General features: G+C 44.2%; 1 protein-coding gene across 1 annotated transcript in view; it reads left to right on the top strand.

The window, feature by feature from the left end:
- The window catches only part of LOC133542406 (kinesin heavy chain-like), a 396,917-nt gene that overhangs the window by 340,155 nt on the left and 33,088 nt on the right, over positions 1-23,674 (top strand). Inside the window, exons 25-26 of the mRNA XM_061886494.1 lie at positions 3,036-3,261; positions 5,263-5,312. Coding sequence (XP_061742478.1) covers positions 3,036-3,261; positions 5,263-5,312 — 276 coding nt within the window. The remainder of the gene's footprint in view (positions 1-3,035; positions 3,262-5,262; positions 5,313-23,674) is intronic.

Raw genomic sequence — 23,674 nt, 5'->3', positions numbered from 1 at the left:
TTAATGGTCAATTGTACAGAATATGTACTGAACTGTGCAATCTACTAATAAAAGTTTCGATCAATCTATCAAAATTGATAAAAAAGAGAAGGTAAAAGTCAAAACAGAGTTTCCGTATGTCAACCTGCGGAAAGATACCTTTGCCAGAAGAGAGCTACACCTCAGGGGTGAGACTTTCTGACTCAGGTTAAGCATCCAGTACCAGGCACAGTAACCGGGTCTCACATTCTGATTCTCCCGGAATCATCCTAATTACTAAAGATTGATTTATTTTGATATATTAATTGCCAAGTCCGTCAACCTGATGAATTAGCTGCCACAGAGGCGGCTAGCAGCTGACTGTATTTCAATAACAATTTCACTCATGGATGATTGGTATTGGAATCTGCATTGTAAAACCCTCATCGGATATTTCTTACCTAATGCTTGAAAAAGCAGGATGTGTAAATGATTCATGAGGGTTTAAATAAATAAGTGACACATTTGTGAAATTGTACTTATGTGGAAAGAAACCTAACATTTACTGTATATTCAAGTCAAAATGATTGATATTTATATTTTTCTTAAAACTAGCCCGTTTAGAATAATACTTTTTTTGACTCTGCCTCTTAAAAGAATCGGAATCAAGAATCGTTGGGAAACAGAATCAATGGAACCGGAATCAGAATCGAAAACAACCAAATCTGCCCAAGTGACCAGTGCCAAAGGCAGAATTGGACCAGCCCAAGGTGCCTGGCATCCCACAAGTCAAACCATCCTCCCAAAATCACTAATAGAGGATTGTTGTGGAAGACAAATATAGTTTTTAGAGAGTAAGAGAGGGAGGTCAAAACACAGGTAATATCACAACGAGAAGCAACGGCCACTCTGAGGAAGGCTGAAGTGACAGCTAAAAACTAGACAACTGATAGTGGGCAATATTTGGACAAGCAGGCTACCATATGGGGGTACTGTAGTAGAAAACTTGATATTGAGCACAGATCAGTCCTGCCGACAGCAGACAAACCTCAGCAGGAAAGCCACCAAAGTTGGTTCACATCACAAACTTTTATAGACAGATAAATCACAGTGTGCAGAACAGGTGCTTGTCAGAGTTGACTGAATATGTACTGACCTAATATATTAGACTTAGACTTCCTTTTTATTGTCATTCATATTTGAACTTTACAGTACAAATAAGAACAACATTTAGTTGCATTAGCTCTTGGTAGTGCAGGATAAAAAAACCAATAAGGTATAGACATAAATAAATAGATTACTGTACAGATAAATAGGCATCCAGGTTTATGGGTGTATGTTATATTTTCTGTTATATTGTCTTTTTATTTATAATTTATTTATAATAATTTATAATATGGAACTCTATTTATAGTCGTGGTCAAAAGACATCACATGGACAAAGAAAACACCTCATGGAGGAAAGTTCTGTGGTCAGATGAAACAAAAATTGTTTGGCCACAATACCCAACAATATGTTTGGAGGAGAAAAGGTGAGGCCTTTAATCCCAGGAACACCATTCCTACCGTCAAGCATGGTGGTGGTAGTATCATGTTCTGGGCCCGTTTTACTGGAAATGGAACTGGTGCTTTACAGAGAGGAAATGGGACAATGAAAAAGGAGGATTACCTCCAAATTCTTCAGGACAAGCCAAAATCATCAGCCCGGAGGTTGGGTCTTGGGCGCAGTTGGGTGTTCCAACAGGAAAATTACCCCAAACACACGTCAAAAGTGGTAAAGGAATGGCTAAATCAGGCTAGAATGAAGGTTTTAAAATGGCCTTCCCAAAGTCCAAAGTGTGGACAATGCTGAAGAAACAAGTCCATGTCAGAAAACCAACACATTTAACTGAACTGCACCATTTTTTTCAATAGGAGTGGTCAAAAATTCAATCTGAAGCTTGTGGATGGCTACCAAAAGCGCCTTATTGCAGTGAAACTTGCCAAGGGACATGTGAGCAATCAAAAGTATACATAGAGCAATGTTAATATTTGCTCACATTTTCAGTAGACCCATAATAAATTCATAAAAGAAGGAAACTTCATGAATGTTTTTGTAACCAACAAGTCTGTGCTCCAATCACTGTATCACAAAATAATAAGAGTTGTGGAAATGATTGGAAACTCAAGACAGCCATGACATTATGTCCTTTACACGCGTATGTAGACTTTTGACCACGACTGTATAGGGCACAGTCTGAGTGTGACTTTGACAAGTGTTGTCCATACTGTGTGTGTGTTCCAATCTAATCCACTTTTTTTATATAGCACATTTCAAGAAACAACAACATTTTCAAAAAGTGCTGCACAGAAGTTGAGACATACGTACTAAGAGAGTCAGTAATACAAAACATTTACCTATGAAATAATAAATACATAAAATACATGAGAGAAAATAAAATAGGCTAAAATCACACAACTCTCATGCTGGTTTAAAAGCCAAAGATTTAAAAAAACAATTTTAAGACATGATTGAAAAGTCATTAAAGAGGGAATAGCAAGAGGCGTATTGTTCCAAGGTTTTGGAGCCTCAGCAGTAAATGCACCATCACCTCTGGATTTGAAATGATCATTACATCAAAAAAAATTGATAACATTTCTAATTGTTCCAATGTTGTTGAAATAAGCATAACTTTTGACACAACTTTCTGAAAAAGCTGCCTGGAACTCACAGGCATTTTAAGCTGCAAAAATGAAATGAAACCCTGGAGATGAGTAAAAAGACTCCGACTGGTGTGCTCTGCGACAAATTGGACTCTAAAATAAACCCAGGCGGGACTTGAGATAAAACTGTTACCTAGTTTTGGGCAAATCAATGACGTTCATGAAAGTAAAACATGGGGAAAAAAAAAAATATTGTATGACATTCAAGCAGTAGAATTGCATTTGTGTCAACGTAGTGGGGTCTTTTTTCAAAAGTGGATTTTAAATCATGCCAGCAATTAATTTACTCAAAATGTAAAAGTGTAATTAATGGGATTATAAGAAGTGGAGAGACAGCACCAATAAATACACACAAAGTGTTCCTTTTTCTACAGCCAAGGCTGTGCGTCCTGGCCACCAGTCGCCCACTCATGCCATCTTCATCCGAGGCCACAGCCATCGCCCTGTCGCCCTGACAGATGTTCCTCACAACGACTCGCAAGCTCCACTCGCTGCTGCTGATGCCACGGCTACAGAGTCAGAGAGCGACCACGCCGCTGTTGAAACCAACCAGAACCCGCCTGCCAAGCGCTTGGACCATCAGAACAACGCTCAGAACTTGTGAGTGTCCAGAGATGCACACACAATGTGTGTGTGTGTGTGTGTGTGTGTGTGTGTGTGTGTGTGTGTGTGTGTGTGTGTGTGTGTGTGTGTCTGTGTTGTATTTCTACCCTTCTTGAGTCATCAACAAGGAAAAGTAGCTTCCATATGAGGAGGCGTGAACAAGTGATGAAATAAATCGTGGTCCCAATAACATTGCATCTAATAGAGAGCCAAATACTAGAGTCTGTGAACATTGTTCCAAAGTCAGGATTTTTTTGTTGATTTAATGTGCATACAAAAGTAAACATTCACAGGTGCAAAGGCAAAGCCATTTTCTACCGCTTGTCCGGTTCGGGGTCGCAAGGGGGTGCTGGAGCCTATCTCAGCTGCATTCGGGCAGAAACGCAGCAATATATGATAAAACAAGCCGGCAGCTAAAGACGGACTTCCCTATTCATCCCCAAAAAAAGCCGCCAGGTAAATAGCTGATTTTACCACTTCCGGTGCTTACATAAGACAAGCCATATGTGACCATAGGATGAACAAATACAGTACGCTACTTACTATAGTGGCCATTAACAGTTAGCTTCTACAGCTGGGTTGCCCAAAGTGTGGCACAGGGCCCATCTGTGGTCCCTGACTCCTTTGTCATCGGCCTTAAGCACATCACAAATAACAAAAAAATAGAGATCTCATTTGCACCCCTGGTGGTGAAATCTATCAAAATGAGGGTAGTCCCAAAAAGGAGGGATTTTTCAAATTGACTGTGTTTCCCTTTTAAAAGCGCTCCCCCTCTGGTCAACATATGAAATAACAAGTGTGTTTAAAAAATTTAAGTGCTCCCCCTCTGGCCAACACATGTAATAACAAGTGTGTGTAAGAAATTGAAATGCGCCCCCTTTGGCCAAAATGTATTAAAATCAAATCAAATAAATATGTATATAGAGACATACTGTAATAACTTGAAGTAAATAATGACGATTAAAAAACAATTAAACAAAAAATTTAAATAAATAAACTAAAAGCAGTCTTTTTCTCACAATGTGTCAACTTTTTTCTTATAAAATTGGGAACAATTTATATTATTTCTATTTCTGTAATATTTTATGATAAAATGATTACTTTTTAATGTAAAAGTATTACTTTTTAAGGCAAAATGGCGACATTTTTTACTTTCTACTTTTAAATGGCGACATTATTTACTTTTTACTTTTATTTAAATTGATCTCAACTCTGTACACTGCTGCTGGAATTTTAATTTTCCTGAAGGAACTCTCCTGAAGGAATCAATAAAGTACTATCTATCTATCTATCTATCTATCTATCTATCTATCTATCTATCTATCTATCTATCTATCTATCTATCTATCTATCTATTTGTCATTTAAATTCTGACTTTTATCACGGTATTGACATTTTTTTGTTTTTTGTAAAATTGTGAGATTTTTTGATTGTCATAATGTTTGCCATGTAAAATTCCGATTATTATTATAATATTGCCAAAATGTTAAAAGTGCTCTTATAAATTGTGACTTTTGTCGGGTAAAATTACATCTCCTTTCGTGAAATTGCCAAAATTTGAAGCTTTTCTTGTAAAACTGCAACTGTTATTGAGTAGAGTTCCAACTTTTATCATATTATTGCACAAAAGTTCAGTTTTTCTTGTAAAATTCTGACTTGCGTTGAGTAAAATGACGACTTTTATGATAATACTGCCAAAAGTTGTTTTTCTCGTAAAATTGTGACCTTTTTCTTGTGAAATTCCAACAAATTTTTCACAACAAGCTTTTTTGCATTTGAATACTATGTATGTATCATTAATGTTGTAAATACACTTCTTTATATATCTAGAAAGGGTGGTCCTAAAAAGGTAGGCATTTTTCGGAGGTCTCAAGAAGGTAGGAAATACAAGAGCGTGTGTGTGTGTGTGTGTGTTGGTGTGTCCTGTGGTGATGTAATTAAATTTAAAGATGTATTTTTTTTTTTATTATTGTTTGTTTTACTTCCTGCTGTTTGTAGGCCTCCTGCAAGCCAAACAGACACTGCAGAGACGCTCGATTCAGAAAATGGTGAGCTCATGCATCATTTTCTCATATTCCCGCACAGGAAAATCCTCTTCATGAGCTGGCTTCCTCTATTTTTTATTTGCCAATGAATTAACTCCGTATTTTATGCCACCTCTTCATCACTGCATGCGTGACATAGAGTGGGTCTGGGTTAGTTCTCGCCTCATCCTTCACTTAAGGTGTGTGTAAAAGAAATGCGTCAAGAATGCATAACCAACCTGATAAGTCCGAAAGAGAAAGAGATGATACGGTATTATCTGCTCACAGATGCTACCTGCTTGTTGTTTGAGCGCACTGCAGCTAGTCCTAGATAGTCCCACTCCTTAATGCTCCAGTCACACACAGGATTGTCACAGGCAAAAATACAACCTTACCTACCGTATGTGAAACAAGTATCTCTAAAGCCACTGTATGGTCACTGCCCTGTTGATTGTTTTTGCTCATAAGTCACCTGGATCACATTTTTATTAGGATTTATTAGGATTTTTTCTCAAATGCGACCCACGCCTCTTTCGTATGTGTTCATACATTTAATATAGAGCTAGGATTGTACGGTATGTGGGTATTAGTATAGTACCGCGGTACTAATGAATCATTTATGGTACTATACCGTCTCCGAAACGTACCGGTCCCGCACACACACACAGAGTGCTTACAAGTAGACACAGTGTGTAGACAGAAACGGGAAAATGGACGCATTTTGGTGTAAAAAGTAAAGATAAAGGTGAAGTTATAACACTGAAACACCCTCAGGAAGAGGTGCTTTTTAGACTTGGCTAGCGAGCTAGCGGCTAACATCCATCCGCCGTCTACACTGTTTTAGTTACTTCTAAATCATTAATCCTGGTCTCCATGGCGACAAATAAAGTATGTTTCCTACAAGTAGCGTTATCACTGCAGGACGAGGAATAGCTAAACACCGTAGCTCACCCGCATCAAAATGTAAACAAATGCCATTGGTGGATCTACACCTAACATCCACTGTAATGATACCAAGTACAGGCATGTATCTAGTCGATACTACTATGATCATGTTGGTATTTTTTGGCATCACAATATCTTTTTTTGGTTAGAGTGTCTGCCTTGAGATTGGTAGGTTGTGAGTTCAAAACCCGGCCGAGTCACACCAAAGACTATAAAAATGTGACCCATTGCCTCCCTTGTTGGCACTCAGCATCAAGGGCTGAAATTGGGGGTTAAATCACCAAAAATGATTCCCGGGCGCGGCTACTGCTGCTGCTCACTGCTCCCCTCACCTCCCAGGGGGTGATCAAGGGTGATAGGTCAAATGCAGAGAATAATTTCGCCATACCTCGTATGTGTGTGACAATCATTGGTACTTTTAACTTTAACTTTAAATATGTCCCTGGACACACAAGGACTTTGAATATGACTAGTGTATGATCCTGTAACTACTTGGTATCAGATTGATACCTAAATGTGTGGTATCATCCAAAACTAATGTAAAGTAACAAAGAAGAGAAGAATGATTAATACATTTTAACAGAAGTGTAGATGTTACTTTCTCATGTTAAAAGAGAAAGTAAGCTGATCCATCCATCCATCCATTTTCTATCGCTTGTCAATTTTGGGGTCGCGGGGGGTGATATTAAAAATAAATGAACAGGTAGATTAATAATTCATTTTCTACTACTTATGTCCTTAATAATGTGTACAAAATAATAGGTATATAAATGACACAATATGTTACTGCATACGTCAGCAGACTAATTAGGAGTCTCTGTTTGTTTACTTACTACTAAAAGACAAGTTGTCTATTATGTTCACTATTTTATTTAAGAACTAAATTTCAACAATATACATATGTTTCAATCACCCTAAGATTTTTTTGTTCAAATAAAGCCAATAATGCAATTTTTTTTGTGGTCCCTTTAATTTAGAAAAGTACCGAAAATTATCGAAACAATTTTAGTTCTGGTACCGGTACCAAAGTATTGGTATTGTTACAAAACTGTATGGAGCCGATGCGCAGGTCGGGGTGATGCGACAAGGGAGGCGCAGTACGGGCAGGCAGGTGAGGTACAGCTTAATTGTAATGATGAAAAATGAAACAAAAAGCTTAATGAAACCATTAAATAAATACACATTTGTCTGGTGAATGTGCTGTAAACAGTATTTGTAATAATTGCGTCATATAATGAATCGGTTGTACTATTACTAATAACAAGTAATTAATAAATTGTATATATGTTACCCCATTGCCGATATGTTTGATGTAAATTGGCACACTACTTTTGATGTGTTTGTATGTCAACAAGACGGCCTCAGAAGCACAGCAAAGTCAGTGCAGGAAATAACGTTTTAATCATGAAAGAAACTACCAGCACTGCACTAAATGAACTTGATGTCGGATAAAAAGAGGCAACATCACACAGCAAACATGCAATAAATACTACACTGTATTGCCAAAAGAATTTGGCCACCTATCCAAATGATGAGAATCAGGTGTCTTAATCACTTATCCCCCCCGGCCACAGGTCTATAAAATCAAGCACTTAGGCAAGGAGAGTGTTTCTACAAACATTTGTGAAAGACTGGGGCGCTCTCAGTGATTTCCAGCGTGGAACTGTCATGGGATGCCACCTGTGCAACAAATGCCGTCATGAAATGTCCTCGCTCCTAAATATTCCAAAGTCAACTGTCGGCTTTATTATAAAAAAAAAAGTGAAGAGTTTGGAAACAACATCAACTCAGCCACCAAGTGGTAGGCTACATAAACTGACAGAGAGGGGTCAGCGGCTGCTGAAGCGCATAGTGCAAAGACTTTCTGCACAGTCAGTTGCTACAGAGCTCCAAACTTCATGTGACCTTCAAATTAGCCCACTTACAGTACACAGACAGGTTCATGGAATGGGTTTACATGGCCAAACATCTGCACCTAAGCCATACATCAGCAAGTCCAAGGGACTTGCTGATGTATGACTGGTGTGAAGCACGTCGCCACTAGACTCTAGAGCAGTGGAAACACCTTCTCTGGAGTGATGAATCACACTTTTCCATCTGGCAATCTGATGGACCAGTCAGGGTTTGGAGGTTGCCAGGAGAACGCTACCTTTCGGACTGCATTGCGCCGAGTGTGAAATTTGGTGGAGGAGGAATTATGGTGTGGGGTTGTTTTTCAGGAGATGGACTTGGCCCCTTAGTTCCAGTGAAAGGAACTTTGAGTGCTCCAAGGTACCAAAACATTTAGGACAAGTCCATGCTCCCAACCTTGTGGGAACAGCTTGGAGTGTGCCCCTTCCCCCATTGCTGTGTGTTTGGGGTCATTGTCCTGTTGGAACACCCAACTGCGCCCAAGACCCAACCTCCGGGCTGATGATTTTATCTTGTCCTGAAGAATTTGGAGGTAATCCTCCTTTTTTCATTCCCCATTCTTTAAGTTTGAATGGGGAAAATGCAAAAAAAAAAAAGGAAATGTGGGAAATCCGGGAATTATTTTTAAAATCTTTGAAGGAAAATACACAATTCCCAAACAGGCTGAATATTTTGAAATTGAAACAGTTTGAATCAGATATAAACATGTGGAAGTTGTGGAACTTTGAAGAATGTCCCATTCTTTTCATTGGGAATTTCAGAAAAACTTGGGAAAAGCGGGAAATGTTTTGAAAATGGTAAAAAACTTCAATGGTCAGAATGAGTTGAAATGGTTGGTGTTGAGAAATGTTGAAGTAATAACATGTTGAATTGAGAATTGGTATTACAAAAATCCTAGAAGTTCGGGAAAACTGGGAATTTTTCCATTTCAAAAAGCAATTTTGTTTTTTTTCTTGAGTAAGAGGAATGTTTTGACGATGGAACGGTTGAAGTGGGTTGAAAAATGTGGAAGGACTAGTCGCTAGTAAAAAAGGGTGGAAATAGGGCTTTGGAAAAACAGGAATTCTGGAAAATCCTGGAATTTTTTGGAACTTGGAAAAAGGGTAGTTTTAATGTCCGGAATGGTGGAATGTGTTGAAGGTGGAATGGTTTGAATAGGTTGAAAAATTTGCAAATGGTGGAATTTAGAAAAATAGCCAATTCATTTTGAATGGGAAAAATTTGAATTTTTGGAATTTGTCAAGGGAAAGCCTGCGATTCCCGAATAGGCTGAACAGTTTGAAGTTGTAACGCTTTGAATCGGGTGAAAAATGTGAACGGTAAAGCGCGCCAAAATTTGGAGAAGAACAATAATAAGTTGAAGTTGAATAATAACAATAAATAGATTCATTTTGGAGAAATCACACAAAAATGCAACATTGTGGCCACGACAGGAAAGTTAATGGATCCCAGGATGCAGAGACAAGGCAAACATGAACTGAAAAGTGTATTCATCACACTGTCCCAAAAAATATATATATAAAATATAATATATAGAAAAATAAAGAAGAACACACACTAGAGTCTAATTTGCAGGCTACTGAAACAGCAAGAAGAAGCTGAAAGAAGTAGGCGAGGACGTTGTGGCAATGCATCTGTGGCAAACAAACAATAATTCTCTCCTGTTGCAGCTGAGGTGATTAAAAGGTTGCTGATTGGAATCACCTGCTGCACCTCCAGTAACTTAGTCCAGCTCAGGGAGTGTCTGCATCTCCGGAGATAAAATGAAGGACATCAACAATAACCCGAAGGAAACCTTATATCCAAAGCATCCATCCATCCATCTTCTTCCGCTTATCCGAAGTCGGGTAGCGGGGGCAGCAGCTTAAGCAGGGAATCCCAGACTTTCCTCTCCCCAGCCACTTGGTCCAGCTCTTACCGGGGGATCCCGAGGCATTCCCAGGCCAGCCGGGAGACATAGTCTTCCCAACGTGTCCTGGGTCTTCCCCGTGGCCTCCTACCAGTCAGGCGTGCCCTAAACACCTCCCTAGGGAGGCGTTTGGGTGGCATCCTGACCAGATGCTCGAACCACCACATCTGGCTCCACTCAATGTGGAGGAGCAGCAGCTTTACTTTGAGCTCCTCCCGGATGGCAGAGCTTCTCACCCTATCTCTAAGGGAGATCCCCGCTACCCGGCGGAAGAAACTCATTTTGGCTGCTTGTACTCGTGATGTTGTCCTTTCGGTCATAACCCAAAGCTCAGTGAGGATGGGAGCGTAGATCGACCGGTAAATTGAGAGCTTTGCCTTCCGGCACAGCTCCTTCTTCAACATGCACAACAGATCGGTACAGCGTCCGTATTACTGAAGACGCCACACCGATCCGCCTGTGGATCTCACGATCCACTCTTCCCTCATTTGTGAACAAGACTCCTAGGTACTTGAACTCCTCCACTTGGGGCAAGGTCTCCCCCCCAACCCGGAGATGGCACTCCACCCTTTTCCGGGGGAGAACCATCGACTCGGACTTGGAGGTGCTGATTCTCATCCCGGTCGATTCACACTCGGCTGCGAACTGATCCAGTGACAGCTCAAGATCCTGGCCAGGTGAAGCCATCAGGACCACATCATCTGCAAAAAGCAGAGACCTAATCCTGCAGCCACCAAACCGCAAATATACCAATAACCTAAGCAAAGATGCAAAAAAGCAAGGTCAAAAGGAACATGAAGACGTGTCACACAGCAATCATACAAAGTACGTTTTTGTCATGATCCGCTGCCCGGATCATGTCTTATTCTGGTTTTGGTTTCGTCTTTGTATCGTATTCTGTTGGTGTTTGACTTCCTTAGTTCCTGGTGGCACTTCCTGTTTGTTGTGTTGCTATAGTCACACATTGGTGTCACCTGCTTCTTGTTTTTGACTCACACCTGTTTGTAATCACATTCTGTATTCAAGCCTGCCTTTTCAGTTGACTCGTCCTCAAATCATAGCTTTTGTTACCCGTAACAAGTGACGACGCTGATCCCTGTTTCTTGTAAACCTGCTATTGTATTTTGCTAGCTCCCATTCTACGCTTGTTTTCTTCTAGCTCCCATGCTAGTTCTGTTTGTTTTGCTTTTTCTACATAGTGCAAGTTTTCTGTTTCCTAGTCTGTTTAAGTTTTAATAAATCTAGACTCTCTTACCTTTACGCTGTGTTCGAGCCCGAAGTGCATCTTGAAAGAACGCACCCGCTCCACCATGCCCACTAAACGTCACAGTTTTCATGGAAGACAGTGCAAGTATTTAAGATTCAAATGCAAAAAGAATCCAAATGTTTTTTATTCTATTTTGTCAAAGCAAACAAATGAAACCGAGAAGTTTGACGGCAACATTTTTTATGAAGTGAGTCATACCAAAGACTATAAAAATGGGACCCATTACCTCCCTGCTTGGCACTTAGCATCAAGGGTTGGAATTGGGGGTTAAATCACCAGAAATGATTCCCGGGTGCGGCACCGCTGCTGCCCACTGCTCCCCTCACCTGCCAGGGGGTGAACAAGCGGATGGGTCAAATGCAGAGGACAAATTTCGCCACACCTAGTGTGTGTGTGACAATCATTGGTACTTTAACTTTAACTTAACAAGCAGAGGATGCATGTGCATATACGAGCCAGTCGCTATTGTTAGTCATTATTTTTTGTTAGTCACTGACCATAGAGCATTACATCTTTGTTAAAGGCTATGTCTACACCTTCAAGGAACAATTATTTATCCTAAGCCGCGTTTCCGCCACACTCAACTATCGTTTAACGTTCCCCTCCTCAGACACTTTTTTACATGGGTAAGTGCGCCATATATTACTTAAATCTCAGGCTCTTAGCGTTGTATGGACTCATTGAGATCGTTTTTACAAATTAAATTCGGAGAGAAAGTGCAAAAAAGTGCAGAAAGACCGCCTCCCAGACCGCCGAAAAGTAAGCGTCACAGCCAGCTTCATAATAAAGTGGTTTTGTTACTCGGAGCTAACCACTGGAATGGAGGCAAGTCATCCAGACATGCCTGTGTTTCTCCTTCATCACACATGAATAACTTAAGAGAAAGCCATTGCAGCTATTTGGGATACAACACTTCTCAGACGGCAAGAGAACTTTCCAATGTCAAGCTCAGCTGTGATTCTACTTAGCGAAAAACTTTGTCCATTTGTCGAAGGAACGACAACGAGAATGAGGGCTGTCACGGATGTGATAAAAAAGGTAGCGTGTGCTTTATATTACCTGGCCGTCGAGGGAAGACTAACTATGGAAAAAGGCGAATGCTTTTGGACCGGCAAAGAAGACTGTATCAGTTATTGTCTGCCGTATATGTCGCGGACTCAACCTCTAAGTGCATAGTATATAAAGTCACTAAAAAGGAATGGACAATGAAAGTGAAGGCAAAAGAGTGAAGGGTGTCCTGACCAGATATCTAGATCCCAAGATTGATTGGTGTCAAATGTTCTTTATCACATTGTTTACGCTCACATGTTTATTAAAGATTTGATTAATTTATGATATTCTGCGCATGCGTATTAGGTCGTGTTGCGCCGGTGGACGGAGGGGTGAGGGGGTCTTAAACGATCATTGTGTGTGTGTGGACAAGGATAAGGTTAGGTGGGATTTACCTTGGATAACCTTAGTATAGAAGGGGCCAAAGTCAAATCAAATCTATGTTTATTTACATAGCCATTAATCACAAGTGTCTCAAAGGGCTGCACAAGCCACAATGACATCCTAGGCTCAGAACCCACATACTCAGGACTCTGTGCAGGCCAGTCAAGTTAAACCACACCAGACTCAGTCATCCATGTCTTTATGGACAGTGCTTTGGTGCACAGTCATGTTGGAAGAGGAAGGGGCCCGCTGCAGACTGTTCCCATAAGGTTGGGAGCATGGACTTGTCCAAAATGTTTTGGTATCCTGGAGCATTCAAAATTCCTTTTACTGGAACTAAGGGGCCAAGCCCAACTCATTGAAAAACAACCCCACACCATAATTCCTCCCCCACCAAATTTCCGACTCGGCACAATGCAGTCCAAAATGTAGCATTCTGCTGGCAACCTCCAAACCCCGACTGGTCCATCAGATTGCCAGATGGAAAAGCGTGATCGGTACAGCGTCCGCATTACTGAAGACGCCGCACGAAACCAAAAAAACAATCTTCGACCCCACTCTCCTCTCTAAGGCGTCTCCACTGCTCTAGAGTCCAGTGGCAACGTGCTTTACACCACTGCATCCGACACTTTGCATTTAACTTTGTGATGTATGGCTTGGATGCAGCTGCTCGTCCATGGAAACCCATTCCATGAAGCTCTCTGCGTACTGTACGTGGGCAAATTGGACAGTCACATGAAGTTTGGAGCTCTGTTTCAACTGACTGTGCAGAAAGTCTTTGCACTATGCGCTTCAGCATTCGCTAACCCCTCTCTGTCAGTTTATGTGACCTACCACTTGGTGGCTGAGTTGCTGTTGTTCCCAAACTTTTCACTTTTTTTTTATAATAAAGCCGACAGTTGACTTTGGAATATTTAGGAGCGAGGACATTTCAGGACTGGATTTGTTGCACAGGTGGCATCCTACGACAGTTCCATGCTGGAAATCACTGAGAGCGGCCCATTCTTTCACAAATGTCTGTAGAAACAGTCTCCATGCCTAAGTGCTTGATCGGATACACCTAAGGCCAAGTGATTAGGACACCTGATTCTCATCATTTGGATGGGTGGCCAAATACTTTTGGCAATATACTGTACCTTCAAAGTGAACTTAGCCTGAAGGTGTCTGGAGCTGACAGATAAGGCTCCATGTGTCACTTCATGTCATCCAGAATAACAGCATTGACTCGGTTATGTTAACGACACCTTCTTGACTCCAGCTGTGGAGACTGAAATGAAACTGGAAAAGCTAAAACTGACAACTACAATCCCAATTACAAATATTTTGTTGAATGACTATCCAAATTAAACATCATTTTACTTTACAGTATGTTTGCGATGATTTCCACGGATGCATTTTTTTTTTCCAACAAGATCTACAGTAAACATGTAAAACTACCACATGTGGGTAAAAATGGCTTTCTGGTTTTATTTCAGGAAACGTTGTGAGGGATCCTGCTGGGTTTAGATTTTCATTATCTGCCACATATTTTCTCGATGCAAACGTCTGGCCACCCATGAGGCTCCCTGAAAATAACCAAGTCGTTAAATTTGTGCAAAGTGCCACCAAATTTACGACAGCCCAAGCCATGAATAACAATGAGTAGAAGCTCACTGGCTAGTAGCTACACTATTAGGGACTCCTGCACAATCAATACACTATAATAAGACCCAATACAAGGATCAAATTGTTTCTTTACACGGACAATGTTGTGACCAGTGCATATTTATCATGGGAGTGGTGTTGAAGTATCACATTGTATTTACCCTAACAGCAGCATGAGATGACCGAAATACTACAATGACCCTTAGGCTATGTCTACACTAAGTCGTTTAACCCCTAAATGAATAATTATTTAGCTTAAGCCCCGTTTCAGCCACACTAAACCAGCGTTTAAGGTTCCCCTGCTCAGACAAATCTTTACATGGGTAAGTGCGCCGTGTATTTCTTGAATCTCCAGCTCTTATCTGGAGATACATGTACAGGCACTTGTGGAAATCACACATGAATACCTTAAGAGAAAGCCATTGCAGCTATTTGGGATACAACACTTCTCAGATGGCAAGAGAACTCTCCAATGTCCAGATCAGCTGTGATTCTACTTAGCGAAATACTTTGTCCATTTGTCGAGGGAAAGACAACGAGAATGCGGGCTACCGTGGATGTGAGAAAAAAAGGTAGCGTGTGCTTTGTATTACCTGGACGTTGAGGGAGGACTAACTACGGAAAACAGCGACTGCTTTTGGACTGGCAAAGCAGACTGTATCAGTTATTTTCCGCCGTATAGGTCGCGGACTCAACCTCTAAGTGCATAGTATATAAAGTCACCAAAAAGGAATGGACAATGAAAGTGAAGGCAAAAGAGTGAGGAGTGTCCTGACCTAATATCTAGATCCTTAGTTTGATTGTTGTCAAATGTTCTTTATCACATTGTTTACGTGTCTAACAAAGATTTGAGGTGTGATTCACTACAACAGGGCCCCACAGCATCATGGATTCCAGTTAATTGAAATACCACAACACTGGATATTGTTCATATTTAGTTAAATTTAAGAACTTGCACACAAAGCAACAACGGAGGTGACTATGACGAGCGCATTTTCCGCACATGCGTATTAGGTTGCCCGGCAGATGGAGGGCGGAGGGGGTCACAAATGGTGGCATTGTTGTGCGTGGACACGGATAAGGTTAGGTGGGATAACCTTATCCGGCTTAGTGTAAACAGGGCTTTAGTATAACGGGGCACAGTTCTATACAACTGCAAACCAATGACAATCTTGTGTTTTAAATGGAATTACAATGCACATAAAGCTCCCAGAGAGTGTGTATTTATTAAGTTTCATGTCTGGCAGAAGCCAAATGGTTGACAATTCTCCAGATGAGTAGTTCAGGAATGCAAGATAAGGCAGACATAACTGTTCACTAAAGCACCCGTAATGTAATTGACTCAATTGGACTCTGCAGTGATAATCCGGCAGGTAGACAAGTGGTCCCATCTGATTTGGCTGAGGAGAGTTGTTTGTCTGCAGAAAAGCTTGTGTGGGGAGTTATCCCGTCCTATAATAAACTAACCTTTAAGAGTTAAGATTGTCTTCGTAAAGGTGACCTATTGTGCAAAAAACGTTTCCTACCTATTGGTGTCTGTTGTTGTGTATTTGGGATCTGCATAAATCAAATAAAATAAAATCAACTTTATTTATAAAGCACATGTAAAATTTACCACAGGTGGTAGCCAAAGTGCTGTACAATGGGCAGGTTAAAAGATGATACGAGAACCGAGCAAACAACACAAAACAAACAGAACATGATAAAAAATTAATAAATAAAACATACAAACAGGTTCACAGCAGGGGTATAATGGGGAGCCATTGCAGGATGGATATCACTCAGTGTTTAAAGCCAAGGAATAAAAGTATGTTTTTAAGAGAGATTTAAAAACAAGAAGAGAGGAGGTTTGTCTAACACTCAGAGGTAGGTCGTTCCAGAGCTTGGGAGCAGCAGCAGCGAAAGCTCTGTCACCTCTAAGCTTCAGCCTTGTGTCAGGGACCGTCAGTAGCAGCTGATCGGGTGGGGCAGTAAGGCTGAAGGAGGTCAGAGAGTTATGTTGGCGCGAGGTTGTTTAGACATTTCAAAACAAATAGAAGGAGTTTAAAATTGATTCGATAATGCACAGGGAGCCAGTGAAGTGATGCTAATATAGGGGTGATGTGCTCAAGTCTGCGGGTCTGTGTTAGCAGACGAGCAGCAGAGTTCTGAACTAGCTGCAGACGGGCGAGGGAGCCCTGGCTAATGCCTACATACAGGGCATTGCAGTAGTCTAAGCGATTTGAGATAAAGGCGTGAATTAATTTCTCGAGATCATGTCCTGACAGAAGCGGTTTCACTTTCGCTATTTGGCGTAATTGATAAAAGCTTTTTTGAACGACCCTGCTGATTTTTTTTTTCGAATTTAAAATCTGAGTCGAACTTTACCCCCAGGTATGTGACACAGTCGCTGAGATACGGAGTGCCGAGGTCAATGTTGGGGGAGGGAGAGTAACTTGGACCGAACAACATAACTTCTGTTTTGTCTTCATTTAGACTCAGGAAGTTAGCTGAAAGCCAGGCTTTGATGTTGTGACGTTCTTCCTGCCCGTGCTCTTCAGGACCACTCGGAATCACCACTCTGGCTTGACACTGTTTTATTTTCTTTTTCCTTTTTTTTTCACGTACAACAATTCATGCTTTGAAGCCTGCGCTCGCTAGTCGTTCTGTCGGGACTCTCCGGGTCTCGCCTGGTCTTTTCGACCCCTCTCACTGCCTACGGCCCTCCTGATAAAGAGACAGGTGATTAGATGACTCGTTCCAGCTGAGAAATCTCCTCACCTGTCATCGCTTCACAGCCGGCTCCTGCACATGTCCCGCCCGCAGGGGACGCGTCGACCACGCCCCTCCACATGCCTCCACCGCCAGTTTAAGGCCGGGCATCCGTCCGGCCCCGACCACTCCCCCCCACCCCCGTAGAGGGGCGAGAGAGGAAGTCGGCCACGGCCATATGCGTACCCGGCCGGTGGACCACCCGGAAGTCGTAGGGTTGCAACGCGAGGTACCACCGGGTGATCCGCACGTTGGCATCCTTCATGCGGTGGAGCCATTGGAGCGGCTTGTGGTCTGAGCAGAGGCTGAAGGGGCGCCCCAACAGGTAATACCGGAGGGCCCCGACCGCCCATCGGACCGCGAGGCACTCTCTCTCTCCACCGTACTGTATCTCGCCTCCCGGTCCGAGAGCTTCCGGCTGATGTATAGGATGGGGCGGTCGACGCCCACCACCTGCTACGACAACACCGCCCCCAGGCCCCGCTCCAACGCATCCGCCTGCAGACAGAAAGGGATGGAGAAGTTAGGCATGCACAGTACCGGCTCCTCGCAGAGTGCAGATTTTACCTGTTCGAACACCTGCTGGCACTGCTCCGTCCACTGGACCAGTTCTGGCGCACCCTTTCGGGTGAGGTTGGTCAGTGGGCTGGTCAAGTCCGCAAATCGGGGAATGAAGCGGCTCACCTCCTTTTTCGTCTTGGGGGGCGGGCATGCTGCGATCGCCGCCGTTTTGTCAACCTGCGGTCGCACTTGTCCCCCCCCCAAGTGATACCCCAGATACTGTACCTCCCTCCGACCAATTGAACACTTCCCGGGGTTGGCGGTGAGCCCTGCCCGCCTCAAGGACTCAAGTACCTTCCCCACCCGCGGCAGATGTTCTTCCCAGCTGTTACCCTGGATGATGACGTCATCCAGGTATGCCGCTGCGTAGGCCGCGTGGAGTCGCAGCACCCGGTCCATGAGGCGCTGGAACGTCGCGGGCGAACAAGCCAAACGGGAGTGTCACAAATTGGTATAAGCCTTCTGGAGTGGAGAAGGCCGTTTTTTCCCGGGACTCTGGCGATAAGGGAATCTGCCAGTATCCCTTGGTTAAATCCAGTGTGGAAAAAAAACGCGCAGTGCCTAGCCGATCCAGGAGCTCGTCGACCCGAGGCATTGGGTACGCGTCGAAACGTGACACCTCATTCACCTTGCGGTAATCCACACAGAAGCGTATAGACCCATCGTTCTTCCCTACTAGCACGATGGGACTACACCATGCACTTGTGCTCGGGAAGCCTTTAGGGGCGAGACCGCACCGTAATTCCCGGGCTGGTCTCAATGCGATGGCAGATGAGGTTCGTGCGCCCGGGCCGCGCGGAGAACACATCTGAATATTGACGCTGTAATTCAGCAACCTCCGCTCTTTGTGCCAATATGAGCTGGTCATCACAAGGAAGAGGAGGGGTAGAGGCGGAGAGCGGGATCTCCGGCCCCAGCTCCTCCTCCTCCTTCACTACCGTCACCATGGAGACAGGCTCGGCCTCCCTCCATGCCTTCAGCAGGTTCACGTGGTAAATTGGCATGTTTCCGCCCCGGTCCGAGCGCCGGACCTCGTAATCTACCTCGCTAGTCTGCCGTGTGACCACAAAGGGCCCTTGCCACTTGGCCAGTAATTTAGAGCTGGAGGTTGGGAGTAGTACAAGTACTTTTTCTCCCGGTGAAAATTTCCTCAGCTGGGTCCCCCGATTGTACGTGCGCTGTTGCCGTTGCTGGGCGCGGAGCAAATTTCCCCGTGATAAGTGCGCCACCTTGTGAAGTTTTGCTCGCATGTCCAACACATATTTAATTTCTATTTTACTGCGGCTGGAGCCTTCCTCCCAGCTTTCTTTAATAAGGTCCAGCACGCCTCGCGGCCTCCTGCCGTAAAGTAACTCAAAGGGCGTAAAGCCGAGGAAGGTCCGGGGTGCCTCCCGCATCGCGAACATCAAGGGATCCAGCCATTTGTCCCAATTAGGTTTGTCTTCGTGTATGAATTTACGGATCATGGTTTTCAGTGTCTTATTCAATCTTTCCACCAGGCCATCCGTTTGTGGATGGTAAACGCTGGTGCGGATAGATTGAATTCTCAGTAATCCGTATAATTCCTTTATCGTGCGCGACATAAAGAACGTGCCCTGGTCGGTAAGGATTTCTTTCGGAATCCCTACCCGGGAGATGACCGAAAAGAGTGCTTGTGCTACACTCTTTGCAGAGATGGAGCGCAGCGGCAATGCTTCGGGATATCGGGTTGCGTAATCCACTAAGACTAACACAAATCGATATCCCCGTGTGCCCGGGTGAAATGGTGCGATGAGGTCCATTCCGATTCTATCGAATGGGACCTCTATGAGCGGTAATGGCCGCAACGGGGCTTTTGGGATGGCCGCCGGGTTCACCAGCTGACAGTCCGGACAGGCAGTACACCATCGGCGTATGTCTGCCCGGATGCCTGGCCAATAGAACCGGACCATGACCCGATTAAGTGTTTTTTCATACCCCATGTGGCCTGCGAGGGGATTGCAACGCCCCGCCTGGAAAACCATTTCCCGGCGGGGTTTTGGCACCAACAATTGGGTGTATTCTTCGCCTGTTTGAGTGTCACGGGTCACCCGGTATAGCCTATCTCTAATAATGGAAAAGTGTGGAAATACCCGCGGTTTCCCCGGGTGCACCAGCTAACCGTCGATATAATCCACAAGGTCCCAGGCCGCGCGCAGAGTTTCATCACGGGACTGTTCGAGGGGAAAGTCCTCCGTGGGTTTCCACTGGGGGGCCGGGGGGGCCTCCCGCAAAGCCCCCGCCGGTTCCCGCTCGACAGCGCCGCTACTCCCCTGTCCTACAACCCGTTAACGCATCCCCATACATTGTTCCACTAGCTGGCTGAACCCCGGCCAATTTGTCCCTAAAATCAATGAGTGCGTCAGTCGCGCGCTTACGGCGACTTTTACCGTATGTTTTTGGCCCCGATACCAGATTTCGACAGGCACCACGGGATACGTGTGCACATCCCCATGTATACACATTACCCTCCCTTGTGTCGCGTGCCTCAACGCCCCGGGTCGAACCAGGTTCTGGTGGATCATGCACTGTTTACAGCCCGAATCCACCATAGCCCGGTGTGTACTCCCTTGAACCCTTACCGGGACGCAGTACGTCTCCCCTGGATCGGAGGAGGGTGTTGGAGGCCCGGCAACCCGGACCACTTGGCCCACCTCCATTGCGGAGCACTCCCGCCGCGTGGGGGTCCTCGTTCTCTACCATGCGCTGCATGGTACCTCCTCTCGGGTTTGATGCCCCCTCTGCCCTGTCCATCAGTGCCTGTAGCACCAGCGTCTATTGCTGTGATGCCGCCGCCACTTCTGCCAGGACTTGGCCAAGCGCCTCCAGGAGGCTCGTGGTGGACATGTCAGGTTCGTTCTGTTGGGCGCCACTTGTGACGTTCTTCCTGCCCGTGCTCTTCAGAACCACTCAGAATCACCGCTCTGGCTTGACACTGTTTTATTTTCTTTTTCCTTTTTTTTTCACGTACAACAATTCAGACACCCGAGATGCTTTGAAGCCTGCGCTCGCCAGTCTTTTTGTCGGGACTCTCCGGGTCTCGCCTGGTCTTTTCGACCCCTCTCACTGCCTCCGGCCCTCCTGATAAAGAGACAGGTGATTAGATGACTCGTTCCAGCTGAGAAATCTCCTCACCTGTCATCGCTTCACAGCCGGCTCCTGCACATGCCCCGCCCGCAGGGGACGCGTCGACCACGCCCCTCCACAGATGTCATGCAGGCAGTCAATAAGACGTTGAACCGTGTGATTTTGTGCCATGGGAAAATAAATCTGGCAATCATCGGCATAAAAATGAAATGCAATACCATACTTCCTAAAAATAGAACCAAGGGGGAGAAGGTAAAGCGCAAATAGGATTGGGGCAAGGATTGAGCCCTGGGGGAACTCGTGTGGTAGAAGAGCTGTGGAAGACATAAATCTGTCTATTTTTACAAAAAAAACTCCTGTCGGCTAGGTACGACCGGAACCAGTTGAGGGCGGCGCCCTAAATACCCACACAGTTCTCAAGACAAGTGATTAAGGTGGCGTGGTCGACAGTGTCGAAAGCAGCAGACAGATCTAAAAGCACCAGGACAACACATTTACTACATAGAATCAGTTGACGGGAGGATATCGTTAAAAACTTTTAGAAGCGCTGACTCTGTGCTGTGGAGGGCTTTAAAACCGGACTGGAACAGCTCAGTGATACCATTATCCTCTAAGAAGGACAACAACTGACTGTAGACAACCTTCTCTAATATATTGGAAATGTATGGAAGATCAGAGACAGGTCTAAGGTTAGAGAGGAGAGAGGGGTCGAGGCTTGTTTTTTTAAGTAGAGGTCGTACCATCCCATGTTTAAACTCTACTGGAACTATTCCAGAAGAGAGGCTACTATTGATAATGTTAAGGTTACTTGATCCAATGGTAGCAAATACCTCCTTAAACAGGTGAGGTGGGAGGGCATCTGCAGGAGAACCAGAGGGCTTCATATGAATAACTGTGTCATTTAAAGAAGAAAAGGACACCGGCTCAAACTGATGGAAAACAGAAGAGAAATGCAGAGGAACACAATGGTCATATGAAGGCTGGGATAAACTGGCTTTAGTTGACACAAATTTGTCAGTGAAATAAATGGAGACAGTTTTCACGGAATTCAAAAGAATCATCAAAACCAACAGATTTGGGAGCATCAATGACAGTGTTAATAGTTTTGAACAGATCTCTGGGGTTGTTACAGTCAGAAGATATAATCTGAGATCGATATGCATTCATCTCTGCTTTTACAGTTATCTAAAAGGAAAGCAGACTTTCTTTAAAAATTGCAAAGGACACATGCAGCCTGTCCTTTTTCCATCTTCTCTCTGCTCTCCTACATTCGCGCCTGGCTGCACGAGTGACGTCATTCAACCAGGGCTGAGGCGTGGCTTTAGAGCGGCGGCACTTGAAAGGAGCGATCGTGTCCAGTATTTGTAAACAAATAGACTTGAACCCAGAAACCAACTCTTCAGTATTCGGACATACAGAGGCTGCAGAATTATCATCTCAAAGAGTTGAAAAAATGGAGAAGAACAGAGCAGGAGACAACGAATTAAACATGCGAAAGCGTTGAGGCGGAGCGCATAATTTAACCGGACACTGAGTGGGGCTATCAAACAGGATCGGCATATGATCAGAAAACACAGCGTCGCAAATGTCCAAATTTAAAACACAAACCATACGAGAGCACTAAATCGAGTGTATGCCCACGTTCATGTGTGGAACCACATAAAGACTATACAAAGTTAAGAGTCAATGACATTCAGGAAGCTCCAGAATAACGGTTCGTCTGGGCAGCAGGTGTGAATATTAAAATCACCAACAATTAGGACACGATCATATTTGGGGAGGATTTCGGCCAGAAATTCAGAAAAGTCATTTATAAAGTCTTTGTGGTACTTGGGTGGTCGATATACGACGGCACACAGGACGATATCAGAAAGACCCAGTTCAAACATGCATAGTTCGAAGCTTGAAAAGGAGGATTGCATGCGGATCTGAGGCATTTAAAGTCATTTTTAAAAACGACTGGTAATCCTCCTCCTTTTAGGCCGGACGACCGCGGATAATTAAAATACGAGCACTCCGGTGATGAAAGTTCATTAAGAGGGACGGACTCACCGGCTCTCAGCCATGTTTCTGTCACACAGAGGAAATCCAGTCCACGGGAAACGAATAAATCCTTCAGGATAAATGTTTTGTTTGTCAAGGATCTTGCGTTAACAAGACCGAACTTAACGGGGGCCGGCGCGTCCAAGGCCGCTGCTAATCCAGGTTGGGCACGACACATAGCCCGCAGGTGGCGGGAATTCACACCGCGCCTCCGGGGGCGGGGACGGCAGGAGCGAGGCGGGCGAGCTTCCCCCTGCAAACCGACAACTGGAACAATCCAGGACCCGGCGGGATCCAGCGAACGCGGGTGCAGGAAGAAACCAGGTACTGGACCATACCTCCTTTGGGAAGCCACCTAAAGCCGGGCCAGGAGTGCCCTAACTCTCACCAGCCGGCCGCCACGTTTGCCGCGGCGCTGGTGGCGTTTTCGCCGGGGGGGAGGAGCCATTGGGCGAAAAAGGAAAGCAGGAATCCGGCCAGGTGAGAACGCTGACTTAGACGTCGGAAAACCAACATCAAAGTTGATATGTCCGTGTGAGAGGGACACAGATCCAACAGTGTTTGGCGATCATACACAAAGACTGAGTTGACAGGGACAACAAAAAACGTGAACAGCACCAAAACAAACAGAGCTGACAGCGAGAGATGGCAAGCCACAGCGGATACTGGAGCCATTTTGGATATTCCCATCATAAGTCTCGAACATGTAAGATCAAAGCAAGGTAGATATTTTAATAGAACAACCTTGCGAGTCCACCATTGTAGTCTGATATTGTTGTCAATAAGGTCCTTCTTTTTTTTCGATCCACTTGTTGT

Source organism: Nerophis ophidion, linkage group LG02 (genome assembly GCF_033978795.1).
Source record: "Nerophis ophidion isolate RoL-2023_Sa linkage group LG02, RoL_Noph_v1.0, whole genome shotgun sequence".
Lineage (NCBI taxonomy): Eukaryota > Metazoa > Chordata > Actinopteri > Syngnathiformes > Syngnathidae > Nerophis > Nerophis ophidion.
This window is presented reverse-complemented; position numbering and strand designations above follow the sequence as displayed.